The following is a 24,520-nucleotide window of genomic DNA, read 5'->3' on the forward strand; positions in this document are numbered from 1 at the left end:
AATCATGTCCAATCAATTTAATTTACAAAAGGTAGACTTCAATCAAATTGTAGAAACATCTCAAGGATGATCAATGGAAAGGGGTCTCAAAGGGTCTGAATACTTATGTGCATAAGGTACGTTTATTTTAATGTTTTATGAATTAGTAAATATGTCTAAATACCTGTGTTCACTTTGTCATTGTGGGGTATTGTGTGTAGATTGATGAGGATTTATTTGTATTTTATCCATTTTAGAATAAGGCTGGAACGTAACAAAATGTGGAAAAAGTGAAGGGGTCTGAATACTTTCCGAATGCACTGTATTTATGAAAAATACAAAAACAGTTTTGGAGAGCCTTTAAGCACAAAATATATTAGTGAGTAAAAAACAGTGGTTTGATTCATCTGGAAAGTTGACATACACAATTGTTCAATACATGAAATATTGGAAGGTGAGAAAAGTGTGCAATTGGGGTTGAACAGTAGTACTATAAATCGACCCTTAATAATTCTCACTAATCATGGATATGTGACGACAACAGTCCAGTTGTCGTAAACCGTGCGCTAGGCTAAAGGTTTAAACTGCTACGTATGGTCTGCGTTCCATAATGATTCAAATAGGCTATATATCCCAAATTATTGCACAACTTGTAACACGTTTTTTTTTTATGTAGTTATTTTTAAAATTTTATTTATCCGTTATTTTACCAGGTAAGTTGACTGAGAACATGTTCTCATTTGCAACAACGACCTGGGGAATAGTTACAGCAGAGGAGGGGGATGAATGAGCCAATTGTAAACTGGGGATTATTAGGTGACTGTGATGGTTTGAAGAAATAAAGGGTCATCTAACAATGGAGTGGAATGAGGCAAAAGTCAGTGACAGTTATACACAGAGTATACAAAACATTAACACCTGCCCTTTCCATGACATAGACTGACCAGGTGAAAGCTATGATCGCTTATTGATGTCACTTGTTAAATACACTTTCAATCAGTGTAGATGAAGGAGACAGGTTAAAGAAGGATTTTTAATCCTTGAGACATGGATTGTGTATGTGTGCCATTCAGAGGGTGAATGGGCAAGACAAAAGATTTAAGTGCCTTTAAACTGGGTATGGTAGTAGGTGCCAAGTGCACAGGTTTTTGTCAAGAACGGCAAAACTTCTGGGTTATTCACACAACAGTTTCCTGTGTGTATCAATAGTCCACCACCCAAAGGACATCCAGCCAACTTGACACAACTGTGGGAAACATTGGAGTCAACATGGGCCAGCATCCCTGTGGAATGCTTTCGTCCCCTTGTAGAGTCCAAGCCCTGACGAATTGAGGCTGTTCTGAGGGCAGAAGTGGAGGGGTACAACTCAATATTAGGAAGGTCTTCATGCACAGGTGTATATGCACAGTACCAGTCAAAAGTTTTGGACACACCTACTCATTCAAGGGTTATTCTTTAGTTTTTATTATGTTCTACAATGTAGAATAATTGTGAAGACATCAAAACTATGAAATAACACATGGAATCATGTAGTAACCAAAAGAGTGTTAATAAACAAATCTAAATCTATTTTATATTTGAGATTCTTCAAAGTAGCCACCCTTTGCCTTGCCTTGATGACAAGCGTTGCACACTCTTGGCATTCTCTCAACCAGCTTCACCTGGAATGCTTTTCCAACAGTCTTGAAGGAGTTCATACATATTCTGAGCACTTGTTGGCTGCTTTTCCTTCCATCTGCGGTCCAACTCATCCCAAACAATCTCAATTGGGTTGAGTTCGGGTGATTGAGGAGGCCAGGTCATCCTTTGCAGCACGTCATCACTCTCCTTCTTGGTCAAATAGCCCTTACACAGCCTGGAAGTGTGTTGGGTCATTGACCTGTTAAAAACAAACGATAGTCCCACTAAGCGCAAACCTGATGGGATGGCGTACGCTGCAGAATGCTGTGATAGCCATGCTGGTTAAGTGTGCCTTGAATTCTAAATAAATCACAGTGTCACCGGCAAATCCATTTCAGAATAAGGCTGTAACGTAACATGTGGAAAAAGTGATGGGCTGTGAATAGTTTCCGAATGCACTTCATTTGCATTCTTCAGGTATTTCTTTGCGCTTCGTCTCCTTCACACAGAACTCGTGTCTCTTTCCATGTTACATCTGCAGGGCATATGTTTTAGTAGTATGCGTGCAGCCTTTTGTGTGTGGTAGCCATGCTGGGTAAGTGTGTATTGAATTCTAAATAAATCACTGACAGTGTCACCAGCAAAACACATCACACCTCCTCCTCCATGCTTCACAGGAGGGAACCAGACATGCGGAGATCATCCGTTCACCTACTCTGTGTCTCACAAAAACACAGCGGTTGGAAACAAAAATCTCAAATTTGGACAGATTTCAACCACTCTGATGTCCATTGTTCCTGATTCTTGGCCCAAACAGGTCTCTTCTTATTATTGGTGTCCTTTAGTAGTGGTTTCTTTGCAGCAATTCAACTACGAACGCCTGATTCACGCAGTCTCCTCTGAACAGTTGATGTTGAGATGTGTCTGTTACTTGAACTCTGTGAAGCATTTGGGCTACAATCTGAGGTGCCGTTAACTCTAATGAACATATCCTCTGCACCAGAGGTAACTCTGGGTCTTCCTTCCCTGTGGTGGTCCTTATGAGCCAGTTTCATCATAGCGCTTGATGGTTTTTGCGAATGCACTCGAAGAAACTTTCAAAGGATTGACTGACAATCATGTCTTAAAGTAATGGACTGTTTCTCTTTGCTCATTTGAGCTGTTCTTGCCATAATATAGATTTAGTATTTTACCAAATAGGGCTATCTTCTGTATACCACCCCTACCTTGTTAACACAACTGAATAGTTTAAATGTATGAGGAAGGAAATTCCACAAATTAACTGTTAAGGCACATCTTTTTATTGAAACGCATTCCAGGTGACTACTTCATGAAGCCTGAGAAATGCCAAGAGTTTGCAAAGCTGTCAAGGCAAAGGGTGGATACTTTGATGAATCTCAAATGTCAAATATATTTAGATTTAACACTTTTTTGGTTACTACGTGATTCCATGTTTTATTTCATAGTTTTGTCTTCACTATTATACAATGTATAAGGTGTGCATAGGTGTGTCCAAACTTTTGACTGGTACTGTGCATATACACCTTCCTAATATTGAGTTGAACCCCTTCACTTCTGCCCTCAGAACAGCCTCAATTAGTCAGGGCTTGGACTACAAGGGGACGAAAGCATTACACAGGGATGCTGGCCCATGTTGACTAAAATGTTTCCCACAGTTGTGTCAAGTTGGCTGGATGTCCTTTGGGTGGTGGACTATTCTTGATACACACAGGAAACTGTTGTGTGAATAACCAATAAGTTTCGCAAGTCTTGGCACCTACTACCATACCCTGTTCAAAAGCACTTAAATCTTTTGTCTTGCCCATTCACCCTCTGACAATCCATGTCTCAAGGCTTAAAAATCCTTCTTTAACCAGTCTCCATCTACACTGATTTAAAGTGGATTTAACAAGTGGTCAAAGCTTTCACCTGGTTCATCTGTCATGGAAAGGGCAGGTGTTAATGTTTCGTATACTCTTGTGTAGAACGGTCACCGACTTTTACATTACACCCATTTACACACGCTTAACTCAGGTCAGAATTAGGAGCTTTGGCGTGCCAGGCTAAACTTCCCTGCCGTTTTGGTCCGGTGGCTTTCACATAAGAGCCTGAAGCGAACTGGTGCACATGTACAGACACTGTGTGTGACAGCAGTCTAATCTTGCTCGTTGCGGTGCTGCTGTGCAAAGTCATTTCGCTCAATACCTTTAAGGCAACAAGATCTATAAACTTAAGGGTGGGCAGACAACTAAACAGTTACAACACTCAATGCAAAAGTGTATTCAGTTCAAGTACAGCGTCACAATTGTGGAGAGAACTTAATAAAAACCAAAGCAGGGTATAAATGTTATGGGCCAATCAAGGTTTGTTTATTTAAGAGACCGATGAGAAAATGGGGAGGGAGACAGGAGGGAAAGACGAGTTTCTTTTGACTGTATTCAACCAAATCATTCACACACACCCTTCCCATCCCATATTATACAACCACCCACACAGAGCCCTGCAATTCTCAGTGCTCCCCGTCCTTTTAGCCTCAGTGGTCAGCCTTGTTCAACTGACTGAATGACAACCCGTGAGGAGTGATGCCTTGTCTTTAGAGAACACAAAACATCATTACGACATAAAATTAGGGCAATCAAGAGCTAAACCTTACGAAAGCTTACTAAAAACATTGCTCATCAGTAATTGGCACAAAGATTAAGAGCAAGAGAGATTAAACAATTACACCCAATGCCCCCCCCCCCCCCGTGTCAAATGACTCAGAAAAAGAAATAACACCAGTGATGAACTGAATACATAAACAAATCTATAATAACAAATCAAATGATGGGTGGTGGTGGTCCCCATTACTAATGGGACACCATGATTTGGGCAATGAGGTCCCCCTATCTACTTCCCCAGTCAGATGAACATGTGGATACCATATTTATGGCTCTGCATGCAGTTTGAAGGAAGTTACTAACTACTACAGGCTTAATTGCTAACTAGCATTAGTTAACGAATGCTCACGAAACTACCTCTAACTTCCTTTGTACTAGACATCGAGACATAAAAATGGTAGCCCCAAGTTCATCTAACTCTGGGGAAGTAGATAAAGGGCAATTGCCAAAAATCCCGAAGTATCCCTTCACATTTCGATAGAACACGGTGAGTATTACTAATTTCTCAGACAAATTCAATTGTAATTCATTGCACACAGAACACCTGCGCAGGACAGAAAGCGAGGATGGGGTGTTGCGCAAACTGCTTTTATGAATACATGAGGAACATCCCCAAGGGGGGGGGGGGGGCAGCACATGTAAACAAAATATGCGGGTGCCTTAGCCTAGCAGTTCTTCACGAGCAAATAAAACAGCCTTCCTCACCATCTGCTGCAGCAATAGCATCTGTCTAGCACTTGGACATGCAACCAAGAGCTGGCTCGCGTGTTCTGGGTGTTTCGTACAGAGAAATGTGGCAGCGAATGGGGCCGTGCTAATAGAAACGTTAGTCGGTGGCTATGTATGTAGGAGAGGAATGTGTGGGTCAAACCAGCAATGCTACTTATGCAGTGGTCAGCATGCAATGCTTAAATGCATGTTTCATCACACTTGGAGAAGCAAAAGAGTTACAGCGAGGGGAAATTAGAAGCCTGTGCTTTTCCTGAACATTTTATTATCTCTGAGAGTAAAGAAAAAAAAAAAGACAAATAGGTGTTAATAGGCTCCGTTAAGTCTCCGTACATCACCAGTTGCTCTTGAACATCAATAAATATATTGTGAAGTGTTTGCAATGTCACGACATCTTGGGTTGTTGTTTCCTCTGGATAGCCAAGCTTGGGTTGGTTTATGCCAGGGCCAGAACTAAGGGGAGAAATTAATCAGAATGACAAGATGGACTAACATTCACATTGGGAAACGCATTCAGCAGGGCACATTGTAGAACGCTCAGATACACATAATATAGGCCATTTCTAACAAACATGCGTTTGACGTAGCACAAGGACTACCAGCAGCTCTATTCATGGACATTTCTATTGGCAATGTTCCACAACATGTGCCTAACTGAACGTGGCCCTAGTGAGGCAACTTCATACAAGAAGAAAATGGACAGAGTACTATACTTACCGCTTATAGCTTCCTGGGCAAAGTACTTAACATCCATATCTGTGTCTGTGTCTAGTTTCTCCAGGACTGGTTTCACCTCTGTCTGCAGAGCACTGAGAAAAACAAAACATTTCACACAGGGCACACATTTTCCACACCCTCCCGTGCCATAATGGTTTAGCTGACTGCAAGGAATTACGGTTGGACATGGAGATCTGGGCCGTGTTCAGTAGACGCAAAACATACCGTCACAGAATAACTCAAATGAGCATCCTTACTGGGCCAGTTCAGGCAAGAGCCTCATCGGTTTCATAATTGTTACTCCTGTTTTGTGCCCACTGAACACAACCCTGATGTAGACTGTGGTCAAGTCATCGGAGATGGGTGTTCAGGTAGGCCTGAACGAGATGAACGAGGGCTTTGTGATGGACGAGGAGGACGTACTTGCTGTCAAGGACGGGGCCGATCTTCTGGAGGGACTTGGCCACATTGAAGCGCACGTTGGCCACCTGGTCGTTGGACATCTTGAGGACCACAGGCAGCATCTGCTTAGTGGTGATGTCCTGGCCACAGACCTCAGACAGAGCCTGGGGTGGATGACATAAAAACCAACAATGCATAAACAAATGATCGTTAGACACAAGTGACTAAATTACTCTGGATAAGAGCATCTGATAAATGCCTAAAATATCAGATTTAAAAGTCATGATAAATTACCAGAATAAATGACGGGGACAAGTAAGGTACCTGCTAAAAAAGTATAATTGTTTTAGAAGTAAAATGTTGGCCAATGACTTGGTTTAAATCCATCTGAGGTTTAAGGAGATTAACCCTATACTACGAATCAGGTTAGAGGCGTAAGCGAGGTAACTTTGATCAATTCAGGGTTCAAATCGGGATAACTGGTCATACGAAAGTGGCTCACCTTTTAGCCATTTCTATGGCAACTGATCCTTCAGAACTAACCTGCTCCAAGGCAGGCCACTAACTCCACTTACCCTGAATGAAATGACTGAGCTGCGAGGTGAGGACCAATGAAATCAGATTCCCTCCCTTTCGCAAAGTTTGCGTCATCATTCACGTAATTTGTGAGAGATGAATGATCACACATTTTATTAATGAAATGGGTTATAGTCATATTAAAAAACCCATCTCACTAAACATTTAGTAATGACAGCAAGCATAAGAAAGTTCACGCATAGTAAAAGGGTTATATGACATAATACCATTATTTTATAGATGGGGGGGGGGGGGGGGGGGGGACAGCCGTTTGTGCATTGATAAGCACCCCAAAGTCGGCATTAACGATACGTAATAAAAATATGCACTTTAATATCCTACTTTATACCATAGCCTGCGAAATTTGCAAGAGCGTCTCTTTCAAGTTGATTTCAGCAAAAGTCGTCACCGACTCTCCCATGGATTGATGGTTCAGCATCAACTGGAATAGTTTGGCGTTCAACTAGCCATGTGCGACATGCATGCAAAGTTACAAGCCTGCTTGAGATGGCGGCAGCTACATGATCAATATCCACCTTGGTAATATGACTAGCTTTATATAAAAACCTGAGTAGATCTAGCTTCCAGCGTATTATACGCCTAGTGTCTAAGGGTTTGTGTGGTGTACTTGTCAGGAGGACTCACGTTGATGCAGAAGAGCGTGGTCATCCTGTGCAGGTAGTTGGGGTCGTTGGCCATGCCCAGCACCTTGGGCACGATGGTGTTCTGGGCCCACTCGGCTCCAAACTTCTCCACCAGCTTCATAAGGTTACAGGTGGCTGCCTCGCGGATAGCGTATACTGTCGAAAACACACACATTTGAGACATTGGCCTGTAGCACTAGATAAACTACTAGGCCCAACTATTTTTAGTAGTAGGTGTCAAGAAAAAAAAGTGGTCAGAAAAAAAAAAGTGTTATGTTTTCCTTAATAGAACTAGGTGGACCTATTGACTTAACGTTACTCAAATTAAATTGCGATCTAAAATGGTGTACAAAACTCAATTATCTCACAGAGATAAACATATTCAAACTCTACAAGGGAGTAGGTCGTCAGTACACTACTCAGGAAAAACCTGAGTACACGGCACTTGCAAACATTGCTAGGTTTCTTGGTTCTTTTGGGCGCTTTTCTAGCCATTTGGCAGCCATCTTTGGATTATTGTCAGTTTGTTTGCCAAATAACAAATAAATAACATGGAAAATCTCCCATTTGCATGGAAAACATGTCCATCAGTAATCGTGGCTAGAGAGGCTAGTGACTGCAGAACTGCTCAAAACACTCAATTGTGCCCAGAATACAGTGACATAACATCTGGGTACACACATGCCTGATTACCTGATATTCAATACTGGCTTATAAACAGAGCCAGGGAGACCAGTGGGCCTGGGTAAAACACATTTCTAAGCCACTGACAAACCTGGCTAGAAGAGCATTGCCATTGGCCTGTGGAACCCAAGGCTTTGGCGCTACAATGAGATATTAAAACCGGTGCGTGACTCTGGCCATGTCAGAAATCTGTCTGGGCAACTTCTTACTAAAACTACATACGGTGTACTAATCACACTACTTTGAACATACTGTTCAGTATAAATGCAGTAAGCCACAAACTAGGCACACCCATCCTGAGAAATGTCATCCAATGCTTAATTGCGCTGTTTCCCACAATTCTTTCATTTTGGTACAGCCCATCCTCTTTATCAGCTGTTGTCAAACAAGTGGGTTTGAAAAGACGCTTCTCTTCCTTAATGTGCAGCGAATTCTACTAGAGGAAGCCAAAATGAGGACATACTGACATTTAAAAGCAACATCTTTAATTGTTGAAATGTCATAACTTTCTTCACTGAACAAAAATATAAAATGCAACATGTAAAGTGTTGGTCCCATGTTTCATGAGCTGAAATAGATCAACACTTTCCTAACACACACAAAGCTTATTCTTCAATTTTGTGCACAAATTTGGTTAAATCCCAGTTAGTGAGCATTTCTCCATTGCCAAGATAATCCATCCACCTGGCAGGTGGATTGACTTTTTCCGCGTAAACTCGGATTTGAGGGCCAAAGCGGGTAGCTATGTTTTCAATGTTTTTATCTTAGAGGCTTGATTGTCTCCGACTTAAAACACTTCCAACGAGATTTATAAAAATAAAGAAAATGGGGGAAAAGGTGACATGGGTAGCGACGTTTGATCATGTTAGGAAGAAGATTTGTATGGCACCATATACATGACCAGCTAATGTAAAAGTCCATAATATCAACAAAAGGGCCAAATGGACATGGAAGGGTAACCGTTTTGGGTGTAATTTTCTCTTACGCTATCGGTCATCAATAAAGTGTGTAACCAATAATATCTTATACTTCACAGAGTCGTGGCTGAACGACGACATTATCAACATACAGCTGGCTGGTTACACACTGTATCAGCAGGATAAAACAGCATCGACTCGTAAGACAGGGGGGGTGGACATATGCATATTTGTTAACAGCTGGTGCATGATGTCTAAGGAAGTTCAGGTTATGCTCACCTGAGGTAGAGTATCGCTTAATAAACTGTAAACCACACAATCTACCTACAGAGTTTGTCTGTATTTTTCATAGGAGTCTACATACCACCACAGACCGATGCTGGCACTAAGACCGCACTCAATGAGTTGTATTTCGCCACAAGCAAACAGGAAATACTCATCCAGAGGCGGCACTCCCAGTGGCTGGGGACTTTAATGCAGGGAAACTTAAATGTGTTTTACAAAATTTCTAACAGCATGTTAAATGTGCAACCAGAAGAGGAGAGGGGGGAGGACAAAACAACTCTAGACCACCTTTACTCCACACAGACGTGTGCAAAGCGATCCCTCGCCCTCCATTTGGCAAATGTGACAATTCTACCCTCCTGATTCCTGCTTATGAGCAAAAATGAAAGCAGGAAGCACCAGTGACTCGATCAATAAAAAAGGGGTCAGATGAAGCAGATGCTAAACTACAGGCCTGCTTTGCTAGCACAGACTGGAACATGTTCCGGGATTCTTCCGATGGCATTGAGGAGTACGCCACATCAGTCATTGACTTCATCAATAAGTGCGTCGATGACGTAGTTCCCACAGGCACTGTACGTACATACCCCAACCAGAAGGGATGGATTACAGGCAACATCCGCACTGAAGGCCAGAGCTGCTGCATTCAAGGAGCGGGAGCTTATAAGAAATCCCACTATGCCCTCCGACGAACCATCAACCAGGCAAAGTGTCAATACAGGACTAAGACCGAATCGACGCTCGTCGGATGTGGCAGGGCTTGCAAGCCATTACAAGAACAAAAGGGAAGCACAGCCGAGAGACACGAGCCTACCAGACGAGCTAAACTACTTCTATGCTCGCTTTGAGGCAAATAACACTGAAACATGCATGAGAGCACCAACTGTTCAGGATGACTGATCTTGCTCTCCGCAGCCGATGTGAGAAAGACCTTCATACAGGTCAACATTCACAAGGTCGCAGGGCCAGGCGGATTACCAGGGCGTGTACTGCGAGCATGCGCTGACCAACTGGCAACTGTCTTCACTGACATTTTTAACCTCTCCCTGTCTGAGTCTAACACCAACATGTTTTAAGCAGACCACCATATTCCCTTTGCCCAAGAACACTAAGGCAACCTGCCTAAATGACTACCGACCCGTAGCACTCACACGTGTAACCATGAAGTACTTGAAAGGCTGGTCATGGCTCACGTCAACACCATTATCCCAGAAACCCTAGACCCACTACAATTTGCATACCACCCTAATAGATCCACAGACGATGCAATCTCTATTGCACTCCACACTGCCCCACCTGGACAAAAAAGAACACCTATGTGAGAATGCTATTCATTGACAACAGCTCAGTGGAGCAGATTGAGTGTGTCAAGTTCCTTGGCATCCACATCACCAACAAACTAGAATGGTCCAAACACACCAAAACATTCATGAAGAGGACAAGACAAAACCTATTCCCCCTCAGGAGACTGAAAAGATTTGGCATGGGTCCTCAGATCCTCAAAAGGTTCTACAGCTGCACCATCGAGAGCATCCTGGCTGGTTGCATCACCACCTGGTATGGCAACTGCTCAGCCTCTGACTGCAAGGCACTACAGAGGGCAGTGCATACATCCCAGTACATCACTGGGGCAAAGCTTCCTGCCATCCAGCCACCCTAGTCATAGACTGTTCTCTCTGCTACCGCACGTTAAGCGGTACCGGAGCGCCAAGTCTAGGTCCAAGAGGATTCTAAACAGCTTCTACCCCCAAGCCATACGACTCCTGAACATCTAATCAAATAGCTACACAGACTGTTTGATTTAACTGCAGGGATGTCCACAAGAGCTGTTGCCAGATAATTTCTCTACTATAAGCCGCCTCCAGCGTCATTTTAGAGATTTTGGCAGTACGTCCAACTGGCCTCACAAACGCCGACCATGCAGGCACGGGACCTCCACCTAATAAGGCCCTTTTGAGGGGAAAACCCTTATTCTGATTGGCTGGGTCTGGCTCTCAAGTGAGTTGGCCTATGTTCTCCCTGGACCACATCCCTGCCCAGTCATGTGAAATCCATAGATTGGGGCCTTATGAATTTTCCAATTGACTGATTTCCTTATATGAAGTCCGTAAAATTGTTGCACTTATATTTTTGTTCAGTATATTTAGCCTACTATTTAAAATGCAAGTACAGGTATTTGGACTGTGTCTGACAAATGTATAGGGAATGTTCAACTATTGACCCATCTGCATCCGGTTTCTTCTATTCTACAGCCATGATGGTTGTCCATAAAGCCAGAAGGGAAATGGGGGATATGGTAAAGTAAGGTAGATTGTGTTATGCATAGCGGAGAAAATGCCTCGACACTGACAATGGGTCCGTTTCGCATTTAGGAGGTTAGGATTGGGGGAGGAAATCCTGATCCTAGATCTGTAGCTTGGAAAAACTGTTGACCAGAGCTAAAGTCTTCCATGCTGAAATTTAAGCAGGTTTTCTGAGGACAAACAGAACCTAGTCTAAACACTGAGGACAGCTCTCAGAAGACATTTATTTCTAAACAGGATTACTAAAGATGCACTCGAGCGATAGGCCAACAACAGATTCAATCTTGCTGTTCAAGGCTTTATAGACTTGTTGGCTGACAATGTCACGAATATGATGCGCGCATCGATTTGGCTGAAAGGTGTGAGTTATGATTGAATGGTCAGATAGTTTAACAATAACAAGAAGCTGCCAAGTGGAGAACCACAGGTGGCTCGTTGGTAACGTGTGTTGTTTTGACTGATGTTTCGCAGTGCTTCCCCTATAATCAAATTGCCACTCATTTAAAAGCAGTCCCCATGGTTTAACACGCCCGCCCCCATATTTGCCAGTTACTCACAGACAAAGGGCAACAGTAAAATAGCAATAGTGAGGCTATATACAGGAGGTACCGGTACAGTGTCAATGTGCGGGGGCACCAGTTAGTCGAGGTAATTTGTACATGTAGGTAGAGTTATTAAAGTGATTATGCATAGATAATAACAGACTAGCATCAGCGTAGAAGAGGGTGGGGGCACTGCAAATAGTCTGGGTAGCCATTTGATTAGATGATCAGGAGTCTTATGGCTTGGGGGTAGAAGCTGTTTAGAAGCCTCTTGGACCTAGACTTGATGCTCCGGTATCCCTTGCCGTGCGGTAGCACAACATTGAATTTAACTTGCTCAGCTAGAGCGGAGAGGGCAGGAGAGACATTAAGGAGAGCGCATTTCCCTGGCCTCTCCCAGTCCAAGTCACTGGGTTCTTATCAGACCTTTGTCATTGGCACAGCCGTGAGGCTGAGAGCTGCAGCCTGACACGTCTCTCTCTCTCCCCCCAAACCAGAGGGTGCGGGGGAGGAGGGAAGCTGGAGAAGAACTGCTAGCTGAGACAGCAGCATGGGACATGATCCGTCTGGGACGTGACCCACCTCTGTCCAATGTTGGAGTCCTACTCCCGCCGACTTCTCACGGTGTGGACACAGAAGTCAAATGCATTGAACAGAGAGTGGTGTGTATTAGTGGGGGGGGGGGGTTCTTACCGTGGTCAATGAGCCATGCCATGCAGAGGGTGTTCAGCTTCTCGTCAAAGAACTCCACTCCCTGGGGTAGAGATTAGCAGAGAATATATTTCTAAACAATTTTCAAATAAAATCCCCAAAAATAACATCCAAACATTGCAGTGGAAGCAACACTATTACTGAATAGTAATTGAGGGTGTTACTTTCTACATAGAAATCACAAATAAAGCTAGCTGAATTACTTACACATTGCATAGACTCTTTTTTTTACAATGATGTTGGTGACCAGCACTTGCCCACCATGAACTGCGGCACACACGCATGGCACATTTGATCAAAAGTAGTGCACTATGTAGGGAAGAGGGTGCAAGGGCTCTGGTCACAAGCAGAGCACTATGTAGGGAATAGGGTGCCGTTTGGGACACAACCGAGGACTCACCAGCTGTCCGGCCAACAGGGGCATATACTCAATGATGGCCAGGCGGACCCTCCACTTGGCGTCCTCAGCCAGCTCCACGATAGCAGGCAGCAGCGACTGAGAGAGCTGGCGGATGCCGATCACCTCGTTGACACAGTCCAGGTTGGAGATGATGTTGAGGCGCACCTCAGGGCACTGCAGGGAGAAAGAGGGGGATGGAGAAAAAGAGCAAGAAAGAGAGGGAGAGAGAAGAGAGCAGTGAGAGGGATCTCTTGTATGAGTCGTGGGGATAATTACATTAGGGAACATTACATGTCATATGTCCTTCAAGAATGAAAGCCCTTTTATTTCAAGTGTTCTTCAGTGGCAAAAATCTATGCGACAGAAAATCTGGGCTATTGCTTATGCTTCCCCATCTGCTTGTAATGACGCCTTTCTTGGCTCCAATCGCAACATGACATTAGCAACAACGGCTAAAAGAATTGCCAAAGACATTGCGCTCGTTCCCAACTCCTGCTGCCAGTCCCAGACCCTTGGTTCTTAGCCTCTGAATGTGCAGACACATTTCACATCAAGCTTTTTGTGAAACAAATAGGATACGACAGAGTTGGCAGCCAGCTGAGGGACAGTACAAAATCCAATAACTAAATATATGGAGTAGAAATATTGACGAAAACAGATTATTTTTTATATCCGTGAGTCTTTCGGGCTGTTTTGCAACTCAGTTGTCCGTTTTGACTGTAATCCTTTATGACACAAACCCTGTCAACTCAGCGTTGGCTGCAAGGCAAACTAGAACATCTTTTAATAGTAAGGCTGCCATAGATGACAGCCAATCGTATCTGTGTATTTGTGCACCTTTATTTGTTGCAGGGCAGTTTGCGTCATCTGCCCAAACCTTTCCACTCCAGTATCAATAAGCCACCAGAAATACAGTGCCTTAAATATACCCCTGGACCTTTTCCACATTGTTACATGACAGCCGTATTCTAAAATGAATTAAATGAATAACAATCCTCAATCTACACACAATACCCCATAATGACAAAGCGAAAACAGGCTAGAAATCTTTTTTTTTTTTTTAACAAACAGAAATACTTTATTTACATACGCATTCAGACCCTTTGCTATGAGACTTGAAATTGAGCTCAGGTGCATCCAGTTTCCGTTGATCATCCTTGATTGGTGTCCACCTGTGCCAAATTCAATTGATTGAACATGATTTGGAAAGGCACACACGTGTCTATATAAAGGTTCCAGGGTTGACCATGCGTTTCAGAGCAAAAAAACAATTCATGGGGTTGAAACTGCCTCCCTCAATAGAGCTCGAATACATTTTGAAAAGATTTCTGCAGCATTAAAGGTCCCAAACAACAGTGGCCTCCACCATTCTTAAACAGAGGTTTGGAACCACCAAGACTCTTCCTAGAGCTGGCCACCTGGGCAAATTGAGCAATCGGGGGAGAAGGTTCTTGGTCAGGGGGTTGACCAAGAACCCAGTGGTCACTGACAGAGCTTTAGAGTTCCTCTGTGGAGATGGGAAAACCATCTCTGCAACACTCCACCAAATCAGACCTTGATGGTAGCGGCCAGACGGAAGCCCCTCAGTGAAATGCACATGACAGCCCACTTTGAGTTCGCCAAAAGGTACCTAAAGACTCAGACCATGAGAAACAATTCTTGATGAAACCAAGAATAAACTCTTTGGCCTGAATGCCAAGCATCACGGCTGGAAGAAACCTGGCACCATCTCTACGGTGAAGCATGGTGGTGGCAGCATCATGCTGTGGGGATGTTTCTCAGCAGCAGGGACTGGGAGAATAGTCAGGATCGAGGCAAAGATGAACGGAGCAAAGTACAGAGATATCCTTGATGAAAACCTGCTCCAGAGCACTCAAGACCTCCAACCGGCGTGAAGGTTCACCTTCCAACAGGACAATGACCCTAAGCACACAGCTAAGAAAAAGCAGGAGTCCCAATGTCCTTGAGTGGCCCAGCCAGAGCCCAGACTTGAACCCAATCTAACATCTCTGAAGAGACCTGAAAATAGCTGTGCAGGTACGCTCCCCATCCAACCTGACAGAGCTTGACGGGATCTGCAGAGAAGATGGGGAAAAACTCCCTAAATACAGGTGTGCCAAGCTAGTAGCATCATACCCAAGAAGACTTGAGGCTGTAATCGCTGCCAAAGGTGCTTCAAACTAGTGAATAAAGGGTCTGAATACTTACGTAAATGTGATCAGTGTTTTAATGTGAATATATTTGGAAACATCTCAAAAAAATTGTTTTTGCTTTGTCATTATGGGGTAGTGTGTGTAGAGTGATGAGAAAAACAAACAATTTAATCAATTTTAGAATAAGGCTGCAACGTAACAAGCTGCGGAAAAGGACAAGGGGTCTGAATAATTCTAAAGGAACTGTATGTAAATGTAGTCGGCTAGCGCCAAAGTCCTACTTCATGTGGATTTTGGCTGTGATACAGGCCACATTTAGGAAGGATATGTCAGAATGAAACCACACAGAATGAAAATCTCAAACAGCCTAACAACACTACAACAACTATCACCAGGAAAAAGATTCAAACCCTATCAGGGTCATCCCTTGGTTTATACGCCGGTAGGGAGCCAGTCAGGTACATCTGATCCTGAACAAGCCCAATAGCATTAGAGGACATTAAGGGGGTGATCAGATCAAACTCCAAGTCAAAACCAGTCCCTACCAGTTTCAGCCTATTTTCTGCCATTTGGTGCCTAATGAACAGAACGAATAGGAGAAGTAGTGACTGGTGTTTACCTCGTCCTTGAGCTGGGCCAGGAACAGAGGCAGCAGGTGCTCCACTGTGTTGTCTTTGCCCAGGATAGTGGACAAGCCCATGATGACAGAGGCCAGGGCAGATTTCACATGCTGGTTGGTGTCAGACACCAGTTCCTGTCAGGAGAGAAAGAGTCAGACATTTCAGTGGACAGGGACAGCAAATCAAGTATTTTCAAATAGGGCAATATTATATGACAATATTACTGCTACATTGATATTTCCCTCGGGAGAAAAGTGGCATCGAAAAAAAGTTAGAGAAGCACTATGACAATGTTCCTCAAGAGGCGTATAAAGTCAACATCCTGCCCATAGAATACGGTGCCGTTGTGGACAGGGTAAGTGCAAACTAGCCTCTGTGTTGAAATTAATCATATGTTTACACAAGCTGACCCGGCACTGTGAAGCATAATGTGCTCTACAGACCAGGCATTCACACTATATACACACACAAAACTGCTGTGTGTGGACACCCCTTCAAAATTTGTGGATTTGGCCATTTCAGCCACATCCATTGCTGACAGGTGTATAAAAATCAACCACACAGCCATGCAATCTCCATAGACAAACATTGACAGTAAAATGGCCCGACTGAAGAGCTCAGTGACTTTCAACGTGGCACCGTCACAGGATTCCACCCAGTCTATTTGTCAAATGTCTGCCCTACTTGAGCTGCCCGGTCAACTGTAAGTGCTGTTATTGTGAAGTAGAAATGTCTAGGAACAACAGCTCAGACAAAGTGGTAGGCCACACAAGCTCACAGAATGGGACTGCAGAGTGCTGAAGCTCATAAAAATGGTCTGTCCTCGGTTGCAACACTCACTACAGAGTTGCATATTGCTTCTGTTCGTCGGGAGCTTCATGAAATGGGTTTCCATGGCTGAGCACCCATACACAAGCCTTAGCCCACCATACGCAATGCCAAGCATCGGCGTGGAGTGGTGTAAAGCTCACCGCTATTGGACTCTGGAGCAGTTGAAACTCGTTCTCTGGAGTGATGAATTAAGCTTCACCATCTGGCAGACCGATAGACTAATCTGGCACCTGCACAAATGCACAGTGCCAACTGTAAAGTTTGGTGGAGGAGGAACAATGGTTTAGGGCTATTTCATGGTTCGGACTAGGCACAATAGTTCTAGGGAAGGGAAATCTTAACGCTACAGCATTCTGTGCCTCTAACTTTGTGGAAGGCCCTTGCCTGTTTCAGCATGGCAATGCCCCTGTGTACAAGGCAAGGCCCATACAGAAATGGTTTGTCTAGATCAGTGTGGAAGAACTTGACTAGCCTGCAGAGCCCTGACCTCGACCCCATCAAACACCTTTGGGATTAATTGTAACACCGACCACGAGCCAGGCATAATCGCCCAATATCAGTGCCCAACCTCACTAATGCTCTTGTGGCTGAATGAAAGCAAGTCCCGCAGCAATGTCCCAACATCTAGTGGAAAGCCTTCCCAGAAGAGTGGAGGCGGTTATAGCAGCAAAGGGGAGGGGCCAACTTCCTATTAACGCCCAAGATTTAAGAACGAGATACAGTGGGGCAAAAAAGTATTTAGTCAGCCACCAATTGCGCAAGTTCTCCACTTAAAAAGATGAGAGGCCTGTAATTTGCACCATAGGTACACTTCAACTATTTAAAAAATCCTGAAAATCACATTGTAGGATTTTTTATGAATTTATTTGCAAATTATGGTGGAAAATAAGTATTTGGTCACCTACAAACAAGCAAGATTTCTGGCTCTCACAGACCTGGAACTTCTTCTTTAAGAGGCTCCTCTGTCCTCCACTCGTTACCTGTATTAATGGCACCTGTTTGAACTTGTTATCAGTATAAAAGTCACCTGTCCACAACCTCAAACAGTCACACTCCAAACTCCACTATGGCCAAGACCAAAGAGCTGTCAAAGGACACCAGAAACAAAATTGTAGACCTGCACCAGACTGGGAAGACTGAATCTGCAATAGGTAAGCAGCTTGGTTTGAAGAAATCAACTGTGGGAGCAATTATTAGGAAATGGAAGACATACAAGACCACTGATAATCTCCCTCGATCTGGGGCTCCATGCAAGATCTCACTCTGTGGGGTCAAAATGATCACAAGAACGGTGAGCAAAAATCCCAGAACCACACGGGGGGGACCTAGTGAATGACCTGCAGAGAGCTGGGACCAAAGTTTTGACCTCTGTCATTGCCAACAAAGGGTATATAACAAAGTATTGAGATAAACTTTTGTTATTGACCAAATACTTATTTTCCACCATAATTTGCCAATAAATTCATTAAAAAATCCTACAATGTGATTTTCTGGATTTTTTTCTCTCATTTTGTCTGTCATAGTTGAAGTGTACCTAATGATGAAAATTACAGGCCTCATCTTTTTAAGTGAGAGAACTTGAACAATTGGTGGCTGACTAAATACTTTTTTGCCCCACTGTATTTGACGAGCAGTGTCCATATAATGTCGTTTAGTGTTTTTCCACTGGTTCTTTTCTCAATTGCTTTCATGAAAACAGTTTGTCATTTATCCGACATAAGTTAATAGCTGCACCGAGCTCATATACAATATTTCAGTCATATTTGGACCAGCTTTACAAAAGTTAATAAGGACTTGGGATTTGACTAAAGATGGTATAGGCTAAAATTGTACTTTTGTATTTTATGCTGGAGTTGTTCCTAGAAGAGCTGTTATTTCCCCAAAATGAATATTTCCTAAACAAAAAGGGATGTCATTTAAACTCAGGAACCAACCAGTGCGTTCCAACACAGACAGTGAATAGGAGTTGTGGTGATTTGGTAGACATTTTAAATACAACATTGCCCCCTGCTGTCCAAAGGCTATACTGAGCTCAAGTCCCCATCTCCTCACAAGCCCCCAAACTACAATGCATAATATCCTCCCAGTTCACTTATAGAAAGTATGGCCAAAAACAGGTTAATCAGTTTAACACTCATGCTAGAAATTGATTTGCGGGTGTCTAAAAATATCCGCTGCCTGCGCATTTGCACTTCTGAACAAAATAATTTGCTTACCTCCATTGTCGAGACTTCAGAACACATGACTGTTCGCCTAAGGCACGACAGCTTGATTTAAAAAATAATAACAATGTTTTAAGAAGAATGCTTTTTTAATTGCCTCTTCGTAAGTCATGGGTGCTAGGAGTTACTTCCATCAAGTGAGAAATTGACAGGTCAAAGAAACCAGGACAAGCTAGCAGAATAAGAGGGATAAAAGTGAACCATGGCTGTTTTTTATATATACCTTGACACAGGGCAAAATGTGAGTCATGATAATGGTCTCTCTGCTGTCTTCTGGAAGGTTCTCACAGAACTCTGAGGAAAGAAATGGGGTTTATAAATACTGTGGTCTTTTAGACGTTTAAAGCTTCTCATTCAAACAGTTATTTTTCATTTCAACAGGGGCTTTCTTTGACTGGCGGATATAGTCCATACACTCACCCTTGACCTTGTTGGCAGCGGCGGCTCGGACCTCAGCCTCGCAGTCCTTTAGCAGATTCTGGAAGGCTGGGACCAGGTCGTTCTTGGTGATCTCTGGGCCCACCGCTTTCTGGAGCTGTGGAATCAGTGACATGGCAATTAACATCCACCACTAAACCCTTTGTGTGAGACTCCATGACCAACACACTCAACTGATGGGATTCAGGTTGGGAACACACAGGCTACAAAGTCCATGGCGGCAAGGTGGAAAGTGCACAAAACTATTTGCCATTGCCAGGCTTTAATTTGTGTGGACGTTTCCTGCAAACTGTTGAATTGGACAAGGGAACTTCTACCACAGACATAGCAATTAACATCCAGCAGACATGTCCATCTACAGCTCTGACATGATCCCACCTTCAAACCTTACTCTGAGATTTGCTGATCAACACACTAAACTAATGGGATTTCAGGTCGGGAACCCAGGCTACCAAAGACCATGGTGGTGAGGGGGAAAGTGGTAGAAAACCTTTCAGTTAAGTGTGGTGCACAAAAAAAAGTGTGAGGTATCCTGAAAGCTTTCACATTTGATTGACTGAACTTCTACATCATATTATTGAACAGTGGCAATATGTCCCATTTTATACTAAATGACAACAGAATGTCATATGGGTTAGCAATCAATGTGTTAGTGTAATGAAGTTAAGTGGCAATGAGGACATTAAGAATGTTCTACACTGGGGGACTAAGAACATTACAGGGCCCCATAACAGTCCTGCTATCCATGTCCACCCTACTTTCCCCTTGCAGCATTGTATTACTTAAGTTCAATACAGTAAAGCAACGTAAAATAAAAACGCCTAGACTAAAATGACAGCAAAAATCATGCAAATACATCTGACAAATTAGAAAATTCTCTCAAAATGCCACTTTTTTCTCTACAAATGGGCATACTAAAAACTACTAAAATAACCATTTTAAAGTGACCACTTGTGAAGCATTGAATGTCGTCCCCCATTGCTTCCATTCCAGGTTGGGTAAAGCAGCAAATATTTGAGGCATTATGGCTAAATGCAGCATATCAATGTTTCCACATGCTCACCTCAGAGAACTTGTCAGCCACCATGTAGCGGACCCTCCAGGACTTGTCCTCAGCGGCCTGGCGCAGGGTGGGCATCACCAGCGTCTCCAGGTCCTCCTGGGGCAGCAGTGTGGCGATGCTCACACAGGCTTCTACAGCCAGCAGGCGCACTGAGTCCTACAGGCAGGGGGACAATGGGATTATTTCTCATTCTGTGCCAATTTAATAAAATGGTGTAACTGCTGAGACATTGGGGTTAACAATAGCTAGACCCAGTTGTGAGTCCCAGGTGGGGCTACCTACTGAATTCGCAGAAATATTCATCCATCCCCATTCAAAAACAGCTAATATGTATGGCCATGTTATTTATATTGGTCAGTCGATTTAGGAATTGTGTGGTAGAACTCCTGGCACTTCCCACCGCAATGTCACAGAACGCCCTGTGTGCTTGTAGAGTACATGCATGTACCTGCTCATCGGAGGCCAGTGCGGTGAAGAGCGAGATGATGTCACTCTTGACATAGTCCAGCTCCAGAACCTTGGCGAATTCCCCAAGCTTGGAGGCTGCGGCGCGACGTACCATGGGAGTGTCATCTGAGCACAGAGTGCGGAAATGCCTGTGGAGAGAACATGCCACCCACCATCAGACCATAACTCCATTGTATCTCCTCTACACAAAAAGAGTAGCTAAACATCCCGATCTGATTGACTTGGGACTGGAAGGCTAGTATGTGTGACTACAGGAGATGGGGGCATGGGACCCCTGATATGAGACAAAGTAATGTCCGCAATTCTAATATTATGCTCCTAGTGATTATAGTGGGGGACACATAATAGACCATATTTCAATCGCTAATCATGTCTAAACTACAACTCTCCTGATATAGCTACTCACTGGCGAATTTCAGCCTTGACGGTGCTGGACACGCGGGGGTAGCAGACGCTGAACAGGCCACAGGCAGAGGTGCGGGAGGTGAACCAGTCACCACTGGCCAGCCTCTTCACCAGGGGCTCAAAGTGCACCTCCAGGTCCACAGGAGAGTGCTCCTGGGAGATCTTACGCAGAGACTCCACAGCCTTGTCTCGCACCACCGTTTCCTCCACGGTAGCCAGGCTCTCCAGCGGCGGCTGCGGAGAAAGACACAGGGACATAAGTATGTGTATGTAGCGTAGCTGACTGGATATGTTGAGATAGGTGTATATGCATTGGTTAACTCTGTAAAATTGTGTTGTAAGGTCTATATGTTGATTATCTGTATGCATCTTATATGCTCAATACCAAATTTGTTTTTTAACAGATACATACCAGCAGACAGTGAACATATTCAGGGCCTCCCACCAGCATGGTGAAGTTGCCCAGCTGCTCAGCCAAGGCAAGAAGCACCTCATCCTCATCATAGATGGTGTCTACAAGAGGTCAGGTGTTGAACATAATTGAAAGAGTGGGGGCACGGGGGATTGGCATGACAACACAATTAGATAGATGAATTCTACTGGCTTCAACGCATGCTATCTCAGAACAATTTCCAGCAAAGTGACAATGCTAATGCTGGTTGTGCAATGTCCTGTGAATCTCTTTAAAGAGTGTTGACTCAGTCAGAATTATTAGCCTTTCACACGTCTTGACTCATGATGGCTGTAACTGGGGACTTAAGGTGAGGACATACCTGTGAGGAAGGGGAGGAGTTCAGTGCGGGTCCTCTCCACTCCAAGGGCCAATGCGATGGTAGACAGCTTTTTGATACTGTTCAGTCGCAACTTGGAACGTAAACAATGCCAGATAATGTTATTACATGAAACTTACAAGAGAGGCCACCATTAGCCATAAAAAGATTCTTCGCATTTCAGTGAGGCGAACTATGAAGACTATTTCAGATATGAGCATTTCAAAGAGAAATTAATTCCCTTTTAGGTGCCTTCCTACAAACATAACTTTTTTTCTAGAGTATAGATAACGAGTGTGTTTTGTAATGCTTTCAGACACCAAAGCCAGATGCAGATATATTACATAACTAACCATGTCAGTAGTTACCTAACTAACGTTAACTAGTTAGTTACAACATGAAAATAATGATCATCTCACTTCCATTACCAGGGTGGAGCTGGATGACTGTCGGGTACATGAAGGAAGGAAGCTTCCTTGTAATAATGTAATTAGCAGATATATATATATATATGAGCTTGCTAATCAGCATACAGTAAGGTTGTGTGTACATTGTACATTTTAATACTTCAATAACAAACAAGTAGCTAGGTTAATTTACAAGTTAGCATGCGAATTGGAGCTAGATAGCTAACGTTAATTAGTTAGTTCGCTGCTAACTACCGACTGTAGCATTGATAGCCCGGCACAATAGCTAGCTAAACAAGTGACCCAGTAGTAACTAGCTAACGTTAGCTAGCACCAGTTACTTTTACACACCGCAAAAAAACGAGTTAGTTACCTAGCTATACATTTTTGACAGTGACTAAATACGACATGCAGCTATTCCGTTTGATATTTATCACACCATGTAACACGCTTATAGCCAGCTAACGTTAGCCAGACTGGGTGCGCCAGGGCTGAGATTTCATGAACAGGCCAAAAGGCCTAACGTTAGCTAACGATCCTTTTTTAAATCAGACATGTTTAAGTAAAATAAACACCACCAATATAATATCCCAAACGAACGTCTTATGATCAGAGCATCGGTGATTACCTGCACATCCTCATTACGAAGCTCGTCAATGAGAACCGCGATGGGGTAGAGAGAATCGTCTCCATCAGCTCCTGCCATTTTGGATTTATGTTGCATTAAACGAAAAGCGATTCACTACGGGGTTTCTTATAAACAACCACCACCAGGGGCTTCCTTTCTCCACGGACTTGTATCGTCGTCACAAGTTACCACAGTTACAAATTCATAAACCCCGCCTATTTATTTTTTATTTTACTAGGCACGTTTCTACCATTCTTAAAATCAGATTTTAAACCTAACCACACTGCTAACCTTATGGCTGACCCTAAAACTTAAATTAAGCCCAAAAAGCACTTTATTTTCATGAATTTTTATGATATAGACCATTTTGACTGTAGCTTTGATGCGCGAGAGTATGATACCGATAGTTGATGTTCTCGCTGGATTTGCATGTTCACCAAAAAGGCCCCGGAATCTGTGTATGGATCTGAGAAGTAATTTGAATAAGACTGAGCATTTTGTTGAGTTTCTTAGTTTACGTATTATGAGCATATTTAGATAGAAAGAGGCGAAGCAATGGGGATGATTGGGCCCGAAATATATATTCTCCAGTAGGTAGCGTTTTTTCCCATATACCTAGCCAGGAGTTTTTGTTTGTAGGTCAATGAGAGAGCGTTTAATAGATCCCAACGGTGGGAGTGTCATAATACCCATACACCTAGCGGTCAAACAGGAAAACGGTTCCAATCTTTTATCCACCATTAATTTTTCCTATATGGGATTTTAGAAACAAATAAATAAGAACTGTGTTTCATGAGGGCTACTTCCGGCGCCGACAGAGATGGCCGCCTCGCTTCGCGTTCATAGGAAACGATGCAGTATTTTGTTTTTTTGTGTTATTTTTGACATTGTTACCCCAGGAAATCTTAGGTTTTTATTACATACAGTCGGGAGGAACTATTGGATATCTTGCCTAATGCCGTTCGGCCATCACTCATTCATATATTCGGCCATCACTTATTCATTCCTTTACACTTGTGTGTATAAGGTAGTTGTTGTGAAATTGTTAGGTTAGATTACTTGTTAGATATTACTGCATGGTCGGAACGAGAAGCACAAGCATTTCGCTACACTCGCATTGACATCTGCTAACCATGAGTATGTGACAAATAAGATTTGATTTAACCATGGCATGATGTTTTGATAACCATGTAAATCTCTTTCAGACACGGTGACTTATCAATATATTCAGCTCTATTTACTCAGATTCGAAAATGCAAATTAGCATCAAAGTAGACATCATGCAAGACTGCAAATCCCTGCACGTCATCTCTAGCTGACACCTTTACTAACATGTATTGTGTCAA

General features: G+C 43.3%; 1 protein-coding gene across 1 annotated transcript; it reads right to left on the reverse strand.

Annotated features, from left to right (window-relative positions):
* Window positions 1–3,940: 3,940 nt before the first annotated feature.
* Window positions 3,941–23,283, reverse strand: ppp2r1bb (protein phosphatase 2, regulatory subunit A, beta b). The gene is made up of 15 exons (XM_029673239.2): window positions 23,175–23,283; window positions 22,143–22,233; window positions 21,782–21,882; window positions 21,371–21,603; window positions 20,945–21,092; window positions 20,497–20,652; window positions 19,416–19,530; window positions 19,219–19,289; window positions 15,942–16,076; window positions 13,170–13,343; window positions 12,752–12,812; window positions 7,329–7,483; window positions 6,129–6,271; window positions 5,706–5,797; window positions 3,941–5,441 (listed from the first exon to the last, which is right to left on the reverse strand). Exons 1-15 carry the CDS (start codon window positions 23,268–23,270, stop codon window positions 5,425–5,427), a joined length of 1,788 nt encoding a protein of 595 aa, XP_029529099.1. The 5' UTR covers window positions 23,271–23,283; the 3' UTR covers window positions 3,941–5,424.
* Between the last annotated feature and the right edge of the window lie 1,237 nt (window positions 23,284–24,520).

The sequence above is a fragment of the Oncorhynchus nerka genome, linkage group LG11, assembly GCF_034236695.1.
Source record: "Oncorhynchus nerka isolate Pitt River linkage group LG11, Oner_Uvic_2.0, whole genome shotgun sequence".
NCBI classification, from domain to species: domain Eukaryota; kingdom Metazoa; phylum Chordata; class Actinopteri; order Salmoniformes; family Salmonidae; genus Oncorhynchus; species Oncorhynchus nerka.

Bases quoted from the DNA above. Each gene is read 5' to 3' on its own strand.
- ppp2r1bb (XM_029673239.2), bottom strand. From the start codon at position 23,270: ATGCAACATAAATCCAAAATGGCAGGAGCTGATGGAGACGATTCTCTC. The intron at 21,604-21,781 runs GTATGTATCTGT...CTTTCTCCGCAG, and splicing joins AATATGTTCACTGTCTGCTG to CCGCCGCTGGAGAGCCTGGC. The intron at 6,272-7,328 runs GTGAGTCCTCCT...CATCCACCCCAG, and splicing joins CCACGCTCTTCTGCATCAAC to GCTCTGTCTGAGGTCTGTGG.